Source organism: Lethenteron reissneri, chromosome 28 (genome assembly GCF_015708825.2).
Source record: "Lethenteron reissneri isolate LAM-NWPU_2019-01 chromosome 28, ASM1570882v1, whole genome shotgun sequence".
NCBI classification, from domain to species: domain Eukaryota; kingdom Metazoa; phylum Chordata; class Hyperoartia; order Petromyzontiformes; family Petromyzontidae; genus Lethenteron; species Lethenteron reissneri.
The window spans coordinates 7036514-7054398 of NC_083806.1; the positions used below are offsets into that span (position 1 = coordinate 7036514).

The 17885-nt window shown below is 49.8% G+C and overlaps 1 protein-coding gene across 1 annotated transcript in view; it reads left to right on the forward strand.

Annotated features, from left to right (window-relative positions):
* The window catches only part of LOC133348888 (collagen alpha-1(XXVI) chain-like), a 125668-nt gene extending 107783 nt beyond the window's left edge, over positions 1-17885 (forward strand). The window contains 9 exon segments of the mRNA XM_061561974.1: positions 1627-1725; positions 10707-10877; positions 11009-11095; positions 11466-11509; positions 12525-12587; positions 14135-14170; positions 14791-14826; positions 16007-16097; positions 17679-17885. Of these exon segments, the coding sequence (XP_061417958.1) occupies positions 1627-1725; positions 10707-10877; positions 11009-11095; positions 11466-11509; positions 12525-12587; positions 14135-14170; positions 14791-14826; positions 16007-16097; positions 17679-17791 (740 nt within the window). The 3' untranslated portion in view covers positions 17792-17885.

Genomic DNA, 17885 nt, shown 5'->3' on the forward strand with positions numbered 1-17885 from the left:
TGACTGTCTCTCTATCTTTCTGTGTAATAAATAATAAAGTATAAACAAGGCCACTGTTTTTGTGCAGTATCCTGAGCGGCGGTCACATGTGACCAATATATAGCTTCAAGCTTGGATTGTTTGTTGATTAAGTTGATTCAATGAGGTAAAATGGTCGTTAACTGAATTTTGTATGGTCCCATATTGTAAATAGAGGAGGGTCCTTTGCCTGTAAGATCGGCCAGTTCACCCGCATTGATTCAAGCGAGCCTGACTCTGCTGATGATGAGACACTGACTGTCACAACCGGCCCAGAGTTTGCCCGGATTGAACCAATGCTGCTGAAATAAATATGCACTCCCAAGAAGACCGTGTGCGACTGATGGTTTGTAAAAAAAAAATACACTGTTTTGTTTTTCTTCACGCGGAGCGATGCCATATGTGAAGGGGGCGTATTTGTCCGCTGATTTATTCCGCTTTGTTTGTCGGTGATTCATCGGATCCCTTTCAACAAAAGCGGTGGCCGCTCGCCACCTCCTCGCCTCTGGAAGGCAGGAAACCCCCGATGGTGCCACGGTCAGCTGATGATGCCGATGATGTCACCAAGCCCCGGCCACCATGGGAACAGATTTTTTCCCCAACTATTCTCGTGGTCATCCGATTTAATACAATTAGAGTACTCCATTACTCAAATAATCGGATGGCTCAGCTATGTTATCCTACGGTCCAGTATAAGCTGACAAATATTGGACATGGGATGGGATCGACAATAATTTGGGCGTTATCCGTTGGAGGTCGTGGTTAGTGCTGGCAGTGATGGTGGGCAGAGTTGCAGGGTGGGTAGATAGGGTGGTTGAGTGGGAGAGTGAGTGGTGGGGGAAGTGCATAGCCCACCAGACAGAGAGCAGTAAAACTCTCCGAACAATCCAGGAGTCGAGAACGGGTAGGGGAGAAGGGGAAAAAGTAATGTTGTAAAGCCGCCAGACATAGGCAAGTGGACCGAACCGAATTTCATTGCTCGGTGTCTCGTGGCTGCCAGTTGCTGTAGTAAATCATCATCATCATTAGCGGAGGAATTCGTCCGTCCCGTTGGAATCGCCGTTGAACGCACGCGCCTTGTCTGCCTGTCTCTTAGCAGGGCCTCCCATGCATGCCGCATTGAAGATTAACACGTGATTTACTTTCACGAATTAATTTAGAAATTGCCTACACGTTGGGGGTTTCCTGGGTAAATTATTGGCCCGATTGTGGCTATCAGCATTATTAGAAGGAGACTTGCTGAGGGGGGGGGGGAGGGAAAGAGTGCGAAGGGGGCCGGGGTTGTGGGGAGAGGCGATGGCTGGCAGCACTGAACTGTGAACCACAGTGATCCGAGTTTGATTCTATGCCATGGCTAACGACAGCGAGCCAAATGTTTGCCACTGCTTTTGTGTGTGTGTGTTGAGTTTAGCGCGGTTGGCTACGTAAGGGACGAAAGAAGTTCAACACACACACGTGATGCCTGAATTGGCTCCGACCATCACCTCCCCTCCACAACCCCCCCACCCACAGCCCTTCGACCTATCCACGCAAACAGCCCCCGCCACTATCAACACGATTCCTTGTCTCCCCGTGTCACACCAACCTAATCCTGACCCTGGCTTTCAGGCCCTGTTGGACCGGCTGGACAACCGGGACCCCCAGGAATTCCCGGGAGACCTGGCACCGAAGGGACCCGTGGAAAAGCAGGACCCATGGGACCCACAGGCCAGTGTGTGGTCGTCCGTGCGTGCGCGTGCGCGCGTGTTTGTGTCTTGCTGTCTGTGTGGATGCTTACGTAACCCTGCGAAGCGTTTTTCTGGTGTTGATCACGCGCCCCCCGCTCGGCGCGATGCCGCACGCTGGAACTGAATCCGCTGCACGCGCTGGAGGCGGAGCGCAAACGTCGGACATCGCGCCGAACAGCGGTACAATGCCGCAAACTGCACGCCACAGTCGTCCACACGTTTGAGTGTTTAAGTTTTTGGCAGCCAGTTTGGTTGTTTGGATATTTGTTTGGCTGAGTGGATGCCTGTGTTTATGTTTGTTTGTGAGGCTGTTTTTGTTGACGTTTCTAAGCTTTTGTTTGGGTTTTGCTGTGCGAATGGTTTATTTTCGCAGCAGTTTATGTAATTCCTTGGGTCGCTGGGAAGCTTTTTAAAGGTCTGGTTTACGTTTTCGTTTTGATCATTGTTTGAATATTTATGGCCGTTATAAATTATCCCTATTGGTCTCTCAACACCTGGAATAACACGATAACTAATCCTCTTGCTGCTGACAAGGATGATGATGATGTTACTCACTCGGTCAGATAGTAGTCCCAGAAAAGTTATTTATATTATACCAGTCTATAAAAGTGAAATATGGGCACATAAAATATACACCAAATGTCTTCATATAGGCCACATTCTTTTAGGACGTTTAACCTTGGACAATTTTTTTTTCACATAATTAAAATGTGAACCCCAACATTTACCCTGACGGAGACAAACTCAAAAGGTGAACTTTGTGGACGATGGAGTGTGGTCCTCAGCCAATGGTGGACATTCCACGTTCTCGTGGCTCTGGCCATTCCAGACATTCGACAACCAAATATTGACTTCCCACAATTTGAAAACTCACCTGTGAACGCATCGTGCGCATTCCGGGACTAAGCTACGCACACTTGACACGCACAACAGCAGCCGCTGATCGCCACTCAGTGGCGGTGACATCACCACCGTGGTGCTTGCGCCAGCCTCGGTACACTTTTAGACTATCACGTGAAGTGTCGAAGGCTGTCTGGCGGAAAGTCGTGGGACGGACCCGCATGTGTCAAGGGGTGAACATGTAATTACACTTACACACAAACACACGTGTATACCGCTCAGTATATAACATACGAACGTCTGCATAAACACAGCACACACAGAGAGACACGTGCGAGTTTGCACGCGCCCGCCCACACACATGCGTACACACATTTAGCGGTGCCAGGGCCAGTTCTGTTTCCATTTAAGTGTTTGGACTGGACGGGACCTAAGGGAAGAGAGAAAGAGTCGAGAGGGAAAGAGAAGAACACACAGAGACAAAGCTCCTCCGTATAACCTTAACAGACTGGTGGGGCAAGTGCTGTTAGCGAGCACCTATGAAGGCAGACAAGGCGAACGGAGAATTCGCCCTCGCGATCGATGTATCTTATTATATAAATACAATCAGCCACGCCATTTGTGGCCATGTGACATCGCCCAATGGCTTGTGATGACAAGACACCAGCCGAGTGTTTATGAAGGGCGCCTTCTGTTTAGAAACTGGACTTTACGAGGTGGCTGGGATGGCTGCGAATATTGAGCAGCACCGAGCCATTTTTTTGTTTTAAAGGAGGCGAAATGATTTACCAAGGGGCAACAGCTCACAGTAAAACTTTCCACAGTAACAGCAGTAGCAGCAGTAGCAGAGAGACTCACAACCTCCTCGATATATGTGTAGAGCCAGTGATTCGGAGACAAGGGTTTCCAGGAGGCACCTTCTTTATTTAACAAGTCCACACCTCACAGGTTCGTCCTCGCACTCTCCATAGTTGCCTAGCCTGACCACAACCCTCATCGTCTAACACCGATGGCGCTGACCGAGACGGCCAACAACTATCTGTCCCGATTTAAAGATTTCGTGACTGCAGGGATTCATCTTCTTGGTTCTTCCGGTAAAGTCACGTAGAAGGGAAATTATAAAAATAAATCATAATAAAATAAAATTCTCACGACGTTTCGGCTGCAACGGCTGCTTGCGTTGTGGCTGAAATGTCGTGCTAATTTTATTTTATTATGTTTTATTGTTATTATTTTATTATTTCCCTTCTACGTGACTTTACTGAAAGAACCAAGAAGAACTATCTGTCCGCGCAACATCCAGCGAAGACAGCAGCGACGACGAGACGAGTCCACTCCAAGAACCGGCAGCCCTGAGCTCCCTCTCTCGGCTCCTTTTATGCCACCCAGCGCGGCCTGGCTCCGCCCTGACCGCGCCTCCTTTCTCGAGCCCACCAGCAGGTTCCAGGGGCCTCCAGACGGGGTCCTCCGTGACCCATGCCCCAGTTCCTCCGCTCTGCCAACACACCGCGCACGCCCTCACCGGCGTGTGCGCTCTCCGTCCGCCACAGTTGCCGCTGCTGTCCACTAGCCGGCGCTGTCACACTACATACATATTCCAAGGGCCAGCACCGCCACTGCCACTCATTGTTGCTCTCCGCACTCCTGCCCCCTGTCTGCACCACAACCTCCTCGTCTTCTCTACACCAAGGGCCGGGTCCATGGTCACTGACGGGCGTCGTTTCTCCGTGGCAAGCCCGGCCGTCTGGGACGCGGACATCATCACCCTCTCCCCGCTGCTGCTGCTGCTGAACATTCTCAGCAGCAGCAGTAGCAGCAGCAGTCAATCCTTGAGACATTAGTGGAAGGCACCTTACAAATAATTATTGATAGACTTTGCCTCAAAGTTCCCACCACTGCCCCCGGGATTTCGAGCGACGCCAACTACATTATGCGCGTCACAAATAGCCGTACAATGATTTCATTTCCACAAGCTTTCTCCAACACATAGAGACGACGCTATTGTTGTCTTGGGACCCTCCCCACCACACTGCTGATGAAGCCTCTGTTGCCTGGCCCGGCAAGACGAGGGCATACGATGGTGGAGTAAGGAATGACTCTTCGTAATCCCCGTGTCTCACCCACCACCCTCTCTGTGTCTCGGTGTCACCACCCTCTTTGTGTCTCGGTGTCTCCACCCTCTCGGTGTCTTAGTGTCTCCACCCTCTCGGTGTCTCTACTTGGCTGTGATTTGTCATCTCCGACTCAATTCCAAAATGCTTGCGTCTCACTTATCTCTCTCTCCTCGTCCCCCGCACCTCCGATTAGCGCGATTGGCTACGTACGGTGCGAAAGAAGTTCAACATACAGTACATTACATCTACCACTCTCTCCACCTCCGTGTCTCTCCTGTCTTCTTCTGCGTCGTCTCCCTCTCTCTCCACACTGGGTCTCTTGATCAAAAAGTTCCTAGATGAAGAGTCTTGACCCCTCCGACGTGAATCGCAATCCTCGCCATGAGCAGCGCAGATCCGAGACGGGCACTAAAGTGGTCGGCACTTATTACTCTGCAAAAAAAAACAACAACAGGCAAATTATAATCGGGTGGGACGAAAGAGGTGGGGTAATGAGTTACAGAGTTTAGTTGAATGTGCTTCCCGCACCTTTCTCGCTCCGTCGAGCCCCACGTCAGAGAAACTTGTGTCTGTCTTTGTTTGGCTGTCTGTTAATCCATACGTCTGTCTGTCTGTCTCGTCTCTGTCTGCTCTGTCCATTTACTGTGATGTTTATTGGTCCATCATTTAGTCTGTCCATCTGTCTATCACTGTGTCTGCCTGCCTGCTCACCTGTCTACCTGTCTGTCTGTGTATCCGTATTATGTCCATCTGTCTGTCTATTTGTCTATCTGCATGTCCATCCGTTCGTCTGTCCATCTATAATTGTGCCTGTATGCACGTCTGCCTGTCCATCCGTCTGTCTGTCTGTCTGCCTGTACGTTTGTATGTCCACCTGTGTGTCCATCCACCTGTCTGTATCTGCTACCTGCCGTTTCTGTGTCCGCCTGTGCCCTGTACCTCACTCCGTGCAATATTCGCCGTGACGACCACGCGGTCTGGGTGCGGTTTTCAGAGTGGGTCACGGCTCAACGACGCCCAATAACCCCGAGCTCCCACCACCACCACCACCCACACATCACAGGGGTAGGGATCGAGGCGAGACGGCTGAGACGGTGAGAGAGAGAGAGAGCGATGGGGGAAGCGAGATGGGAAAATAAACAGGGATTTAACGTAATCCGCCCTCCTTACTTTTGCGTAATTTTCCACTCTTTAAAAACACACGCGTCTCGGTGTCTGCGCTACTTTCCCCTCAACAGCCCGTTCTTAGGCTACACGGGGGGTATTGTCTCGTGTTGTGTACGTTGGCTCTGCCAAAGTCATCGCAAGTCAGTCAACCCATAACACCTGGGTCTGGTTCCGTTGACCATCTTGCCAGCGAGCCTTCGACACTTCGCGTGGCCCCAAAGTGCACTTAGCCTGGCACAAGCGCCGTGGTAACGTCAATGCCACTTAGACCACATCGCGTGTAGTTTTTAATGAACACTGGTTGGGTAAGTGCTGTTAGCGAGCACCTATTTGACAGATCTGCCAGCATCACGCCTGCCCGCCCGCATTTTGTCTCCCCCGTAGCGATGTTTACACCCCGTACCAGCCACTCATTTGAGGCCGAGTCGACCTCGGGGAGGCCCAGGACCGGTTCAGATAATCGTCACAGCCGGTGTTGGTGGCCGTGTGCGGGAATCGAACTCGGGTCGCCGGGTTCGTAGCGCAGCGCCGCGCTTTAACCGCTGATACGCACGCGCGCGCGCGCAAATGTAGACGTCCGTGTGCTAACACGGTAGGGGGAAATGGCCCATTATACAAAGAAAAACATAATTGGGCATAAGTGGCCCTAAGAATGGCGTAATTAACAGGGACGACATTAAGTCTAGCTGTCGTGGGGTGCAGAGTCGGGGCTTTAGAAGCTTTTATTGACTTTGCTTATTCTCGGGAGAGGACCATTATTCCGGGATTCAATTACCACACCTGGCGTGCAACAGCCACCACGACGCTGCTGCTGTTGTTTTAACAGCAACAATCTTTCACAGCATGCACAAGAGCGGTTTGACGCCGCCATGGGAATGTGGAATTTCCACGACTGCTTCGCGAGCGTTCCCGGGGCAGTGCTTTTGCCCCGCCAGCCGATCCGACGAAACTTTCGGTTTGCACGTTCGAGCGACCGTTCATTTATTATTTCAGCATTTTTATTTATTTTTATTTCTGTCCCACGATGAATCCAAACTGCAATATTTACCGTGTCATGATTTAGCAAGCCGGGCTTGGTATGTACGTTTGTTGAACTTCTTTCGCACCGTACGTAGGCAACCGTGCTCGTCGCAGGTGCCGGGGTAAGGACAACAAACTAAAGACAGTCAGTAGTTCTGAAGAAGTAAGTTTTCGATCTCGATGATTTCAAAGGGCGTAGCTCCTGCGGCTTCCCAATACATTGGTCAACAACAAAAAAAAGTTTTTTTTTCTGGCCTGGACTTTTGCAGCTGTTTTAGACTAATTTCAGGGTGCTGATTCCAAATCTGATCTCAGATTTGCTCTATCACATATCATTTTATGCTATCGGCATACCCCATTTTCATCGATTTTACCCGAAATTAATTGCAAGTTGTTGCGAGTCAGTGACTGCTTTAGTGTTAAAATATGATGCTGTATTTTTAGGATAGTGTGTTTATAATATAATTTATGTAGATATCCACATTTATTTAATATTTTTCTTCTGCAGTTTTTATTGAAAATGCAATATTTGATATCTCAAAAACCTTGAATGTGATAGACAAAAACTGATGCCAGATTTGGAATCAGCACCCCAAAATTACCTTAAAACCGTTGCAATACCTTATGCCAGAAAAAGTGTGTTGACCAGTGATATCGGAGGGGAAGCGCGTTGCTGACGGGCCGCTGAAACGCATCTGGAAGCGCGCGATGCGGTGACCACCGCCTTGGTTTTCTAATTGTTGGCCACAAGCTGCTGCGACGATGCAGCGCAGTTCGCGTGGTTGATGGTTTCTGTTCCTTGACTTGATTTCCAGAGGGCGCGGTTTCTATTCGATTTCCCGGCGCGGCAGTCGAAACAATGATGCGACGTTTTTTATATCACCCCCCAGACCCCTCGCCGCCTTCCGCCTCGGTTAAGTCGATCGGTCAGGTCACGTGTGGTGGGATAAAGTGTGGGTGCTTGGTAGAGTGCGGGTACTTGCCACCCAAAAATACCCACCAACTAGAACTCCCTTCTAGTTGGTGGCCCATCCGCCAGCAGTGGCATGAGCAAGACATTTCAGGGCTGCCCCTTTACCTCGTCTCTACCTGTACGTGTGCCTGCTGCTTACGCTTGGGCCAATGTCTCCGAGTGTGTGGGAAGAGGCAATAGAAAGGGTCCGGAGAACGACCGACGGATTTTTTTTTCTTTTTTTTAAAGAGAGGTTGTGTTTTGAGAGTGGACCTCCGTGTGTGTGCGGTTTTTTTTCACGTCCAATCATTTGTTTATTTAATGTAAGCAATGCGTGTAATTAGGCAAATTGCGTGTTTATAGTGAACAATGGCGGTCAAGTGCGGTCACAGGATATTGCAAATGAGGTAGCAAAACGCCAGCACGTTACAGGTCACGAATGTTTAATCAAGGCTCTGTGCATGGCTGAGTGTGTGTGTGTGTGGGTCGCAACGAGGTCGACTCAGACCCAAATGTGTACCTCGTGCCGATGTGTAAACATCGCCACTGGAGAGACAAAGGCGGCCGGACGTGGTGCTGGCCACCCACCCCCTCGTCTTGCCGTGTCGGCCTTCATAGGTGCTCGCTAACAGCACTTGCCCTAAAGTCTGTTATGGCTATAGGGGGATATTTGTCTTTGTGCTTTAGAGTGGCCACTGCTATAAGCCGGATATGTTGGCTCACTGCCAAAATGCCTGAACCGGTCCCGGGCCTCCCCTAGATCGACTCAGCCTTAAATGGGTACCTGGTGCGGTGTGTAAACATCGTTACTCTGGGTGACAAATGTAGCCGGGCATCTGTGCAAGTGTGCCGGTCTGTGTACGTGTGTTTCTGCGCGAGAGTGTGTGTGTGTGTGGATTTTGGGTAAACGTTGATAGTAAGTGTCCTTTTGCCTTGCCGGGTCGTTATTGGCTGTTTAGGCAGCTGGAATCGAGGGCTAATTTAAATGTCAAACACCCACACACATAAATCCGCGTCCAAAGGCAAAGATCCCCCATATAGCCTTAGTAGACTGTTGGGGCAAGTGCTGTTAGCGAGCACCTATGAAAGCCGGAACGGCACACGAGGGGGTGGGTGGCCAGCACCACGCCCGGCCGCCTTTGTCTCCCCAGTGGCGATGTTTACACACCGCACCATGTACTCATTTGAGGCCGAGTCGATCTGCGTGTGGTCCAGAAACGGTTCGGATAATCGTCACTGGTGTTGGTGGCCGTGAGCGGGAATGGAACTTGGGTGGCCGGGTTCGCAGCGCAGTGCGCTAACCGCTACCCCCCCCTCCCCACACACAGGCAAAGATCCCCCGTATAGCCTTAATAGACTGTTGGGGCAAGTGCTCTTAGCGAGCACCTATGAAGGCCGGAACGACACACGAGGGCGTGGGTGGGTGGCGAAGACCGACACACATACATATAACACACCCTCGCTCGCACATGCACACGCCCGTACACACACGCTCATAAACACATGGTCGCACATCTGCGCACAGATGGCTGACCCAACAACAAATAAAACAAAAACATACGTACTCTGTGTTCCGTAGATCGAGTTCTCGATGCTAATTATGGCACGATTTTACAAGAGTTTTTATTCCGTCACGGGTCGGAATGCGACGAATCATCGATTCATCATCGATTTCAAAAGACGCACAAAAACCTTATCTCATTCCTACGCTCACGACACGTGCATCGATCGATTGTTTAACAAGTAGGCAAAGGCGCTGCCCTGCAGCTGCTTGCTCATGTCCCTGCTACCAGAAGGGCCTTCAACTTCTCTGGAGCCCATAGAGATGCCCTCTCCGAAGGGTACTTGGCCTACTCTTCCCAGCACGCTGGCCCGGGCGTCTTGGAGTCTGTGGGAGTTACCCACATGGACTAACTGCGGGGTGACCCTTCGTACTTCTGGGGTGGACAGAGTCGGGGTGGAGGGGCCGGAGTGGTGGTGGTGGGGGGGGGGAAGGGATAACTGCCGCGCCGGGAAATCGAAATGCAAGTCTCGTGTGCTAGCCATGGCACCACGGCAGCGTCCCTGTTCACGAGTAATGCAAATCAAATGCTGATATTCTCAACACGTAAGTTATAATTTTATTACATTTCCATCGGTTTTTTTTGTATCTCTCTGTGTTCACTGCGTTTTCTTCTATGAACCCGCCACGTTTTCGTTTCACCCCCTCCCCCACCACCATATCTCTCGTGCAGATGAGACATATTGTCCCAGTCGACTCAGCTTTTATATATATATTTTATAATTATGGAATGAAGGACCCCGCTGCGTGATGGTTTAGCCACACTGGATGTTGCAATCCTCGAGGATCGCCCGTTCCCATTCGATTCCCCGGGGCGGCAGTTTGAAAACACCGGGCGAGTTTATGCCGCCTCTGACCACCCAGCGGTTACAAACGAGTAGAGCGACGAGTCCCGCCGGTCCACAAGAGATGGCACGTGGTGGGGTCACGTGTGGGGGGTGCACCCACCTCTTTTAACAACGTCTGGTCAATGTGGAAGAGTAGAGCAATTACCCTTGAGGGTTCGTCCCCTAGTTGTCGGGGTGGGCGGGGGGGGAGGCTTCTACCAGCAGTGGAATGAACAAGCAATTGCAGGGCTGCCCCTTTATCGTTTTATCCTCCTCAGCCCGTACCCGTGAGTTGCCACTGACAATGGTCGAGGCGCGCGTCTGATGTGTCTTGCGTCACCTCTGGCAGTTATTGGAGATTTAAGCACGAAAATAAATGTATAGACGGAGCGGACAACATTGCCCTTCTGGGACACCGCTCGCCGCGCTCGCTGTAACTTACTGACAGTGTGTCCATCTCGTTCTGCTGTTGCATTGCAGGCCGGCCCGGCGTGGCGGGGCGAACCGGCCCCACCGGTGGGCTGGGTCCTATGGGACCGCCTGGAGGAATAGGGGTCCCCGGCCCCCCCGGACTCCCGGGGTCCCCCGGACCTCCTGGCCCCCCTAGTCCCACGTCGAGCAACCAGAACGTGGCTCTGGCCCGAGGAGAGAGTAAGTGATCGCGGGAGACGCGGTCAATCGTTGCGTTCGATATTCACGATTTCAACAAATTCATAAAAACTACAAAATCCGTCGAATAGATCACGCAGCTCATTGATCAACGTCACGTGACTGTTCGGCAGGGAGCCGCCTCCCCCACGTGCACGCTGACGTGGTACGAGCGGGGGATGTGGGGCCCATCGGCACCCCCGGACCCATCGGACCCCCAGGTACATCACCTGTCACCACCATCAGCATCATCATCATCATCAGTCCATCACTGCTATCATCTTCTTCATCATCATCATCCTTACCGCACCACTGTTTTCAACACCGGTACCACCACCGTCATCATCGTTGTCGTCATCTGATGATTGTGATTATTCTTTGGGTCTTTCGGTAAAGCCATGTAGATGGAAAAATAAATAAATACAATTTTATTTTGACATACAAATATGAAATTTTTTATTTATTTTCTATCTACGTGGCTTTACCGAAAGACCCAAAGAATATAAATTCCTGCAGTCGCGAAAGCTTTAAGTCAAGATTACATTGTGATTCTTATCTCCCCCCCTCCCCACTTTGCCTCTGTGTGCACAGGAGATCCCGGTCCCCAGGGCCCTCGTGGTTTCCCAGGGAGGGATGTGAGTGACCTTGACCCCTTCTCTCGGGGTTAGGGGGTGGGCGGGGGAGGGAGGGGCGCGGGGGGCGGGAGCACCGGGGAGGGGGGCGGTAATCATCGACTGTACGCCTCGAATGACTTCACCAGAACCCTCAAATATCAATTTTTTAAAATCGTACGTTAAATTACTCAAATTGGGTTTGCCCGCAATAATAATGTCTGTTCTTCTACAAAGCCGTAGTTGCGTTCCTGAAGAACGCCGCGTTATGGGGAAAAAACGCCTTTTAAAATATAGAATAAAGAGTAAATCACAGTCCACGATAGCACGCGAGATGCGTACGCAGGTTGAACAAAAACTGAGGCGTGTGGGTAGCATCTAGAAGCATCCAGCAGCATCCCGTCTTGTGCGCTGCTACGCCGAGGCAGCCGTACGACTACTCGCGCGATGCGGTTCCATTCACTCAATCGCGTTACATCCAATTCGCGTCTGTTATGAACAAAAAAGTGTTCCCTGATATTCTTAGGTTTTTTCTGTAAAGTCACGTAGGTAAAAAATTAAAATTAATAAAAGTACAATAGAAGCTTGTGTTGCCTCCGAAACGTCGTGATTTTTATTTTATTTTTATGTTACTTTTATTAATTTTAATTTTTTACTTACGTGACTTTACCGAAAAAAAACCTAAGAATACGAATCCTTGCAGTCACGAAAGCTTCAAATCTAGAATTGTTCTCTGATATATTCTTCGCGTGAAATCCAATTCGCGTTATGACTGTTTCATCATTTTATATAGCCTCATTCATGCCAGCGGCATCCCACAACGCTGTACGTTAATTATGCACAAGGATCAAATCTCATATACGCAGATGTCTACGCCCATAGTAGCAGCAGCAGCAGCATCGCCGCCTGCTGTGAAGGTTCGGCAGGACCCTCCAGAAAGAGAGTCGTGATTCTCAGCAAGGGCTCTCCCTGGTGACCGAGCGTTTATCGCGCCCGCGAGAATAACGACCGCGCGTGCTGGTTCTTTCGCCTCTGTCAGGGTCTCCCAGGGCCGGAGGGGAGACCTGGGCTTCTGGGACCTAGGGGAGAGAAAGGCGAGCTGGTGTGTAGTAGTCGTTGTAGTAGCCGTGACACACGGTCACCCTAACACAATCGTCCGTGACACCGATTTCCCCCAAAGATGATAAAAAAATATTTACTATGCTCGGGAACATTTCGGGCAATGGCCCTTTTATCTACGGGGACGCTTTTGCCAGTGCCGTATCACAGTGGTGAAGAATCGATGAAGAGGCTTGAACCTTTCTTGCAATAAAACAGGTTTTAAAATGTTCGAACGCCAAATTGATATCCCTGTTACGAGGCATCAAGTCTGCATCGACCACACGCACTTGTGGCGCAAAAAAAAAGAAATGAATCAAACATGCTCTGAAAGATAAACGCGTTGTCTTCGAGACTGATTGGCCTACACCAGAGACAGCCGTCTTTAAGCCCTTGTCTCACCCGTGTCAGAACAGAGAACGCCAAAAAGGATGCCTTGCAATAGCTATCTAGTTGGTGGTTGAACGTTTCAACACCTCCCGTGGTAAAATTTCGATTTAAAGCTTTTGTGACTGCAGGGATTCATATTCTTGGTTCTTACGGTAAAGTCACGTAGAAGGGAAATAAAAAAATAAACAATAATGTATTATTATTTATATTCTTGGTTCTTTCTGTAAAGTCACGTAGAAGGGAAATAATAAAATAATAATAAAATATTTTCTTGTTATATTTTTATTATTTCCCTTCTACGTGACTTTACTGAAAGAACCAAGAATACCTCCCGTTGTATTGCCAGAAAGGATAAACACTTCTTATTTATTCATGAGTTGTGATACTGGCAAAAATGTCCCATAGACATCATTGCTCAAGCCGAGCTATTAACACTTCGATACTTGCATTGTGTTTTTTGCTGTTCGCCTTTTGGCGTCCTCTCTGATCTGACGCCGGTGTAGACCTCTCAGTTTCAAAGCCAATGCTACATTATACCAGAGCATGTTTGTCGCCATGTATTGTCACAAGTATGCGTGCTTAATGCAGACTAAATGCCTTGCGATGTGTCTGTATTTGGTGTTTGAAAATCTTTGCCCCTCCTGTTGTATTGCCAGAAAGGGATAAAGCCTCTTCTTGTTTTTTCACCACCATGGCCCTTAAACACGGCAGCAAAATCCTGCACAGACTTGTTCAGAGCATGACTCCCCCCCCCCCCCCCCCCCTTACTTTGCCGAGCAATATATTTCTGACCTGATGTTTGTTCCTGACCCCGTGTGTTGTCTCCGTCAGTCTTCTCAGTGGAACGCCAAGCATGCCGCTTCTCCCCTTGCATCTTTGCGCACTTTTCAACCCGTCGTCCCATTTATCGTCGTTCGCGTGCAAGTTTCTGACACCGATTAATATCGATTTGTGTCATTGTTATGACGCATAATTTTCACCAATTATGAATGACCGTTGGTATAACTATCATTGGCATAAATGATCAAAGTATTTTAAGATTTACAATGCTGGCTGTGAGTATTGTAATGCTGATATAGTATAGCCTCACATCCCACACCACGTGTTCGGTGAAGCTGCCCGGCAGATTTGTAAACGTGCTATGTCTCTTTCGGCCACCAGGGGGAGCGCGGAGAGCGGGGATCGCGTGGTCCCCAGGTACAGAGGAAAGAATAACCTCCATTCTCTCGGCTTCAGTCTGTCTCTTAGGGGACGTCCATAAATGACGTCACGCACCTAGGGGAGGGCGGGGTCAGACATTTGTGACGATGTGTGACAAGGGGGGGGGGGGGTTGAGAAATGTGACGTCGCATCAAAATGTGCAACTTTAAATAAACATAGACAACACGTTCTACTTAATTAAATATACTTTTTAATAAATGTTTTCTCCTACAATATCAGAGTGCAGCGCCACATTAAATACGCACTACAATTACACTATGAGACCTCCTTTACCAGTGGCAAAATATAGTAGTAGGTTTTTACCCTTTAAACTGGTACAAAAAACTGACACCTTTATTCAAGGCATCATGTTTGCAATAACCACAACACAAGCAGTCAAAATGCTCCGGTGTGGGCCGCGTGTGAACAACGCAACGCTGGCGGTGAATGGGGTTGCGAGTGAGCTAGAGAGAGAGAGAGAGCTTTGCTCTGTTAAGAAGCCTTAAATGTCGATGAGTACCGGCCAATAACAAAGCCTGTGACTACCGCTCATGGCGTTATTGTCGGTGTTGCGTTGTCAGATTTACAATCGGCGTTGTGTTTCTCTCGTTGTGCAGGGTGACACTGGAGCGAAAGGGAGCAAGGGGGAGTCCGTGAGTGGAACCTGTATTGTTTGTATCATTTTTAAATCCTTCGTTTGTCCAGGCAAGCCTTGCCGAGGTCTCGAGACTGGTGCTTAGCAAAGTCCTGCCTGGGATGTTTGGCTAAATCGGTTCTTTCTAATGCTACAAATGTCTGTGATGTTGGAACATGGGTGCCGAGCGATATTCGAAACGTTCGTTGACACCCCATTTTTCAACACTTGCACTGACCGGCATGGTGACATTTAGTCAATCAACCCCCTCACCCCACCATGACCGGCACGGCTGGTGGATTGGCAAAGGGTTGTAATTTATCATGTCAATTTTACCTGTTTAACCAGGTTGAGAATTTAAGAGGCCAGCATAGTCTCATTTGCAAGAGTGACCTGAGTTTGCAAGAATGTATTAGTTCCTATTATACATGTCGGGTTTTTTTGTCCCAAAGTATTTTATTATTAACAAAACGATAAACACGTGATATGAAAGGCGGTTGTGACACCAGCACAACCCACGGATTACGGTGCAATGGAAACCTGCCAAAATCGGCATGTTTAAATAAACCCTACAACCCCCCGGTGCCTTCCTAAGGTCTGATATCCCTGTAGGAGAAGAAGGTAAGGGGGGCTGGTAGTGCCTAAATGCCCTCGTGAATGCTCTTAAGAATCCATGCCCACTGGAGGAGAGGTAGTGAAGGGGTTTCGTGTTTGGTGGTGAGCTTCCTCCCTGCCCCTTAGTTGTGCACTCAAGACGCTCTCTACAGCAGCAATCTTTGACAATGTATTGGCCTATTCCTGCAGTGTTGGGGGAGCGTGACTCTTTCCAGTTGGCTATAATGGTGCATTTTGTCAACATATGTGGTTTTAATGTTGTCTGTTTATTGGGCTCATGTGACGGCTCCTGCAGCAACTACATTCGCCGCAATGTGTTTTGGGTGTTTTTTTGTCGTTTTAAAAAAACGATTCTTGAAAAAAAAAATCGGAACCCAGAATTGCGTCAGAGAAAGATCAGTGAGTCAATGAAATCCACTGACTTGGCTAGAATTGCACCCAGGTTGTCGTCGTACTGCACATTTAACTTCTTTCGCGCCGTACGTAGCCAACCGTGCTCATCGGATGTGCGACTGAGATTGACGTGAAATAAGAATGCTGACTAAAAAATGTAACACTGTGACCCCCCCCCCCCCCCTCAACAGTCCGACGGCTGGCAGGCCTTCCAGGAGCTACAGGCCGAGTTTCAGCTGCTGCTGCGTCGCGTAACTCTACTGGAGGAGATGGTGTGGCCAGGTGAGATTAGCTTGTGCCTTTCGGGTGAAATCACCTGTGAGTTCAGGCGAGATCACCACTGAGTTCAGGCGAGATCACCTTGTGAGTTCAGGTGAGGCTACCTGTGAGTTCAGGCGAGATCACCATTAAGTTCAGGTGAGGCTACCTGTGAGTTCAGGCGAGATCACCTGTGAGTTCAGGCGAGATCACCAGTGAGTTCAGGCGAGATCAGTGAGTTCAGGCGAGATCACTAGTGAGTTCAGGCGAGATCAGTGAGTTCAGGTGAGATCAGTGAGTTCAGGCGAGATCACTAGTGAGTTCAGGCGAGATCAGTGAGTTCAGGTGAGATCAGTGAGTTCAGGCGAGATCACCTTGTGAATTCAGGCGAGATCACCTGTGAGTTCAGGTAAGATCACCCTCTAACGATCCTCATCCATGCCCATTTCTCAACTTCACGAATGACCCCTATACCCGACTGCCTCTCATTCACGCTGCACCCATCAGACACCCTCACTCACCATCACACTCCACTTTATTCCGCCTCGCATACCCCTGCAACATCAGCTCCATTCACAGCCCCACCCATTCCATCGCCTTCCTCACTGAACACCGTCGGATTGCATCTTAAAGCGCACCTGGAAGAGGGCGCGAAATCAATGCGAAATAATAGAATTTGATCGCCGATGCATCGCGAGGCGAGAGCGCCTCCTGGTGGCAGCGGGCGAGCGTCGCAGGCTGCGAGTTCCACGAGACGGTGGCCGCGGCGTGCGAGATTGGCGGTGACAGATCACGGGGGAGGCCTTCGTGCATCTCAGCGGGGGGGGGGGGGGGGGTAAAATACATGAAGTGCCAGCGATGACGACGGGCCCTGACACAAGGTTCCCCGAGCGCCAGTCCTCACAATCGTGCACGCTGGCGGTCGCCAAACGCGTCCCACGATTCTCACGAGGAACTAAGACTCGGAATATGAATTTCGATTTAAAGCTTTCGTGACTGCAGGGATTCATCTTCTTGGTTTTTTGGGTAAAGTCACGTAGAATTGAAATAATAAAATAATAAAAGAAAACATAATAAGATCATTCTCACGACGGCTGCTTGCGTTGTGGCCGAAACGTCGTGAGAATTATCTTATTATGTTTTATTTTATTATTTTATTATTTCCATTCTACGTGACTTTACCGAAAGAACCAAGAAGATGAATATAAATATGCATTCGTACTGGAGGAATCCGAGGAGCTGCGAAGATCGTTTTCACAGATGTCCAACTCTCTGGGTCACGTGGGACACGCGAGCGCTGTACACACGTGCACGCACGACATCTCTCAAGCTGAATCGGGGCTACCCTCTTACGTGCACGTGGGGCACGTTTAGTAACCATCGGGCGCGCGCGGTGTGCGCCGATTTAATTCGTATCTGAACGGCGGCGGTCGTGCATGCAGGAGAGAATACCCGTGAGCGATGACCACACTGGATTGTTGGGAAAACCTTCATCGAGCAGAAGGAAGGTGGGTACGGTGGCATCTATGGCATTGCCTGCAAATGACCTTTTGACCTTGCCAATCTTCCTTCTTGCCCCCCCCCCACCGCCACCGGGACATCCAGAGCCACTCCCGGCCGGCGAGGCAGAAGGTGGAGTCAACGCTGGTCGTCTCCTGGAGCTCAGGAGGAGGAGAGTGGCTCCACGCACGCCCGGACAAGCGACCTCGGTGGCCTGAACCGCGCGTCGCGACCAAACACCAAAAAAAAAACTGGAAAGGCCACGGCAGGCCCGGTACTGGAGCTTGCGCTACGGGTTAGGGTTGCCACCTG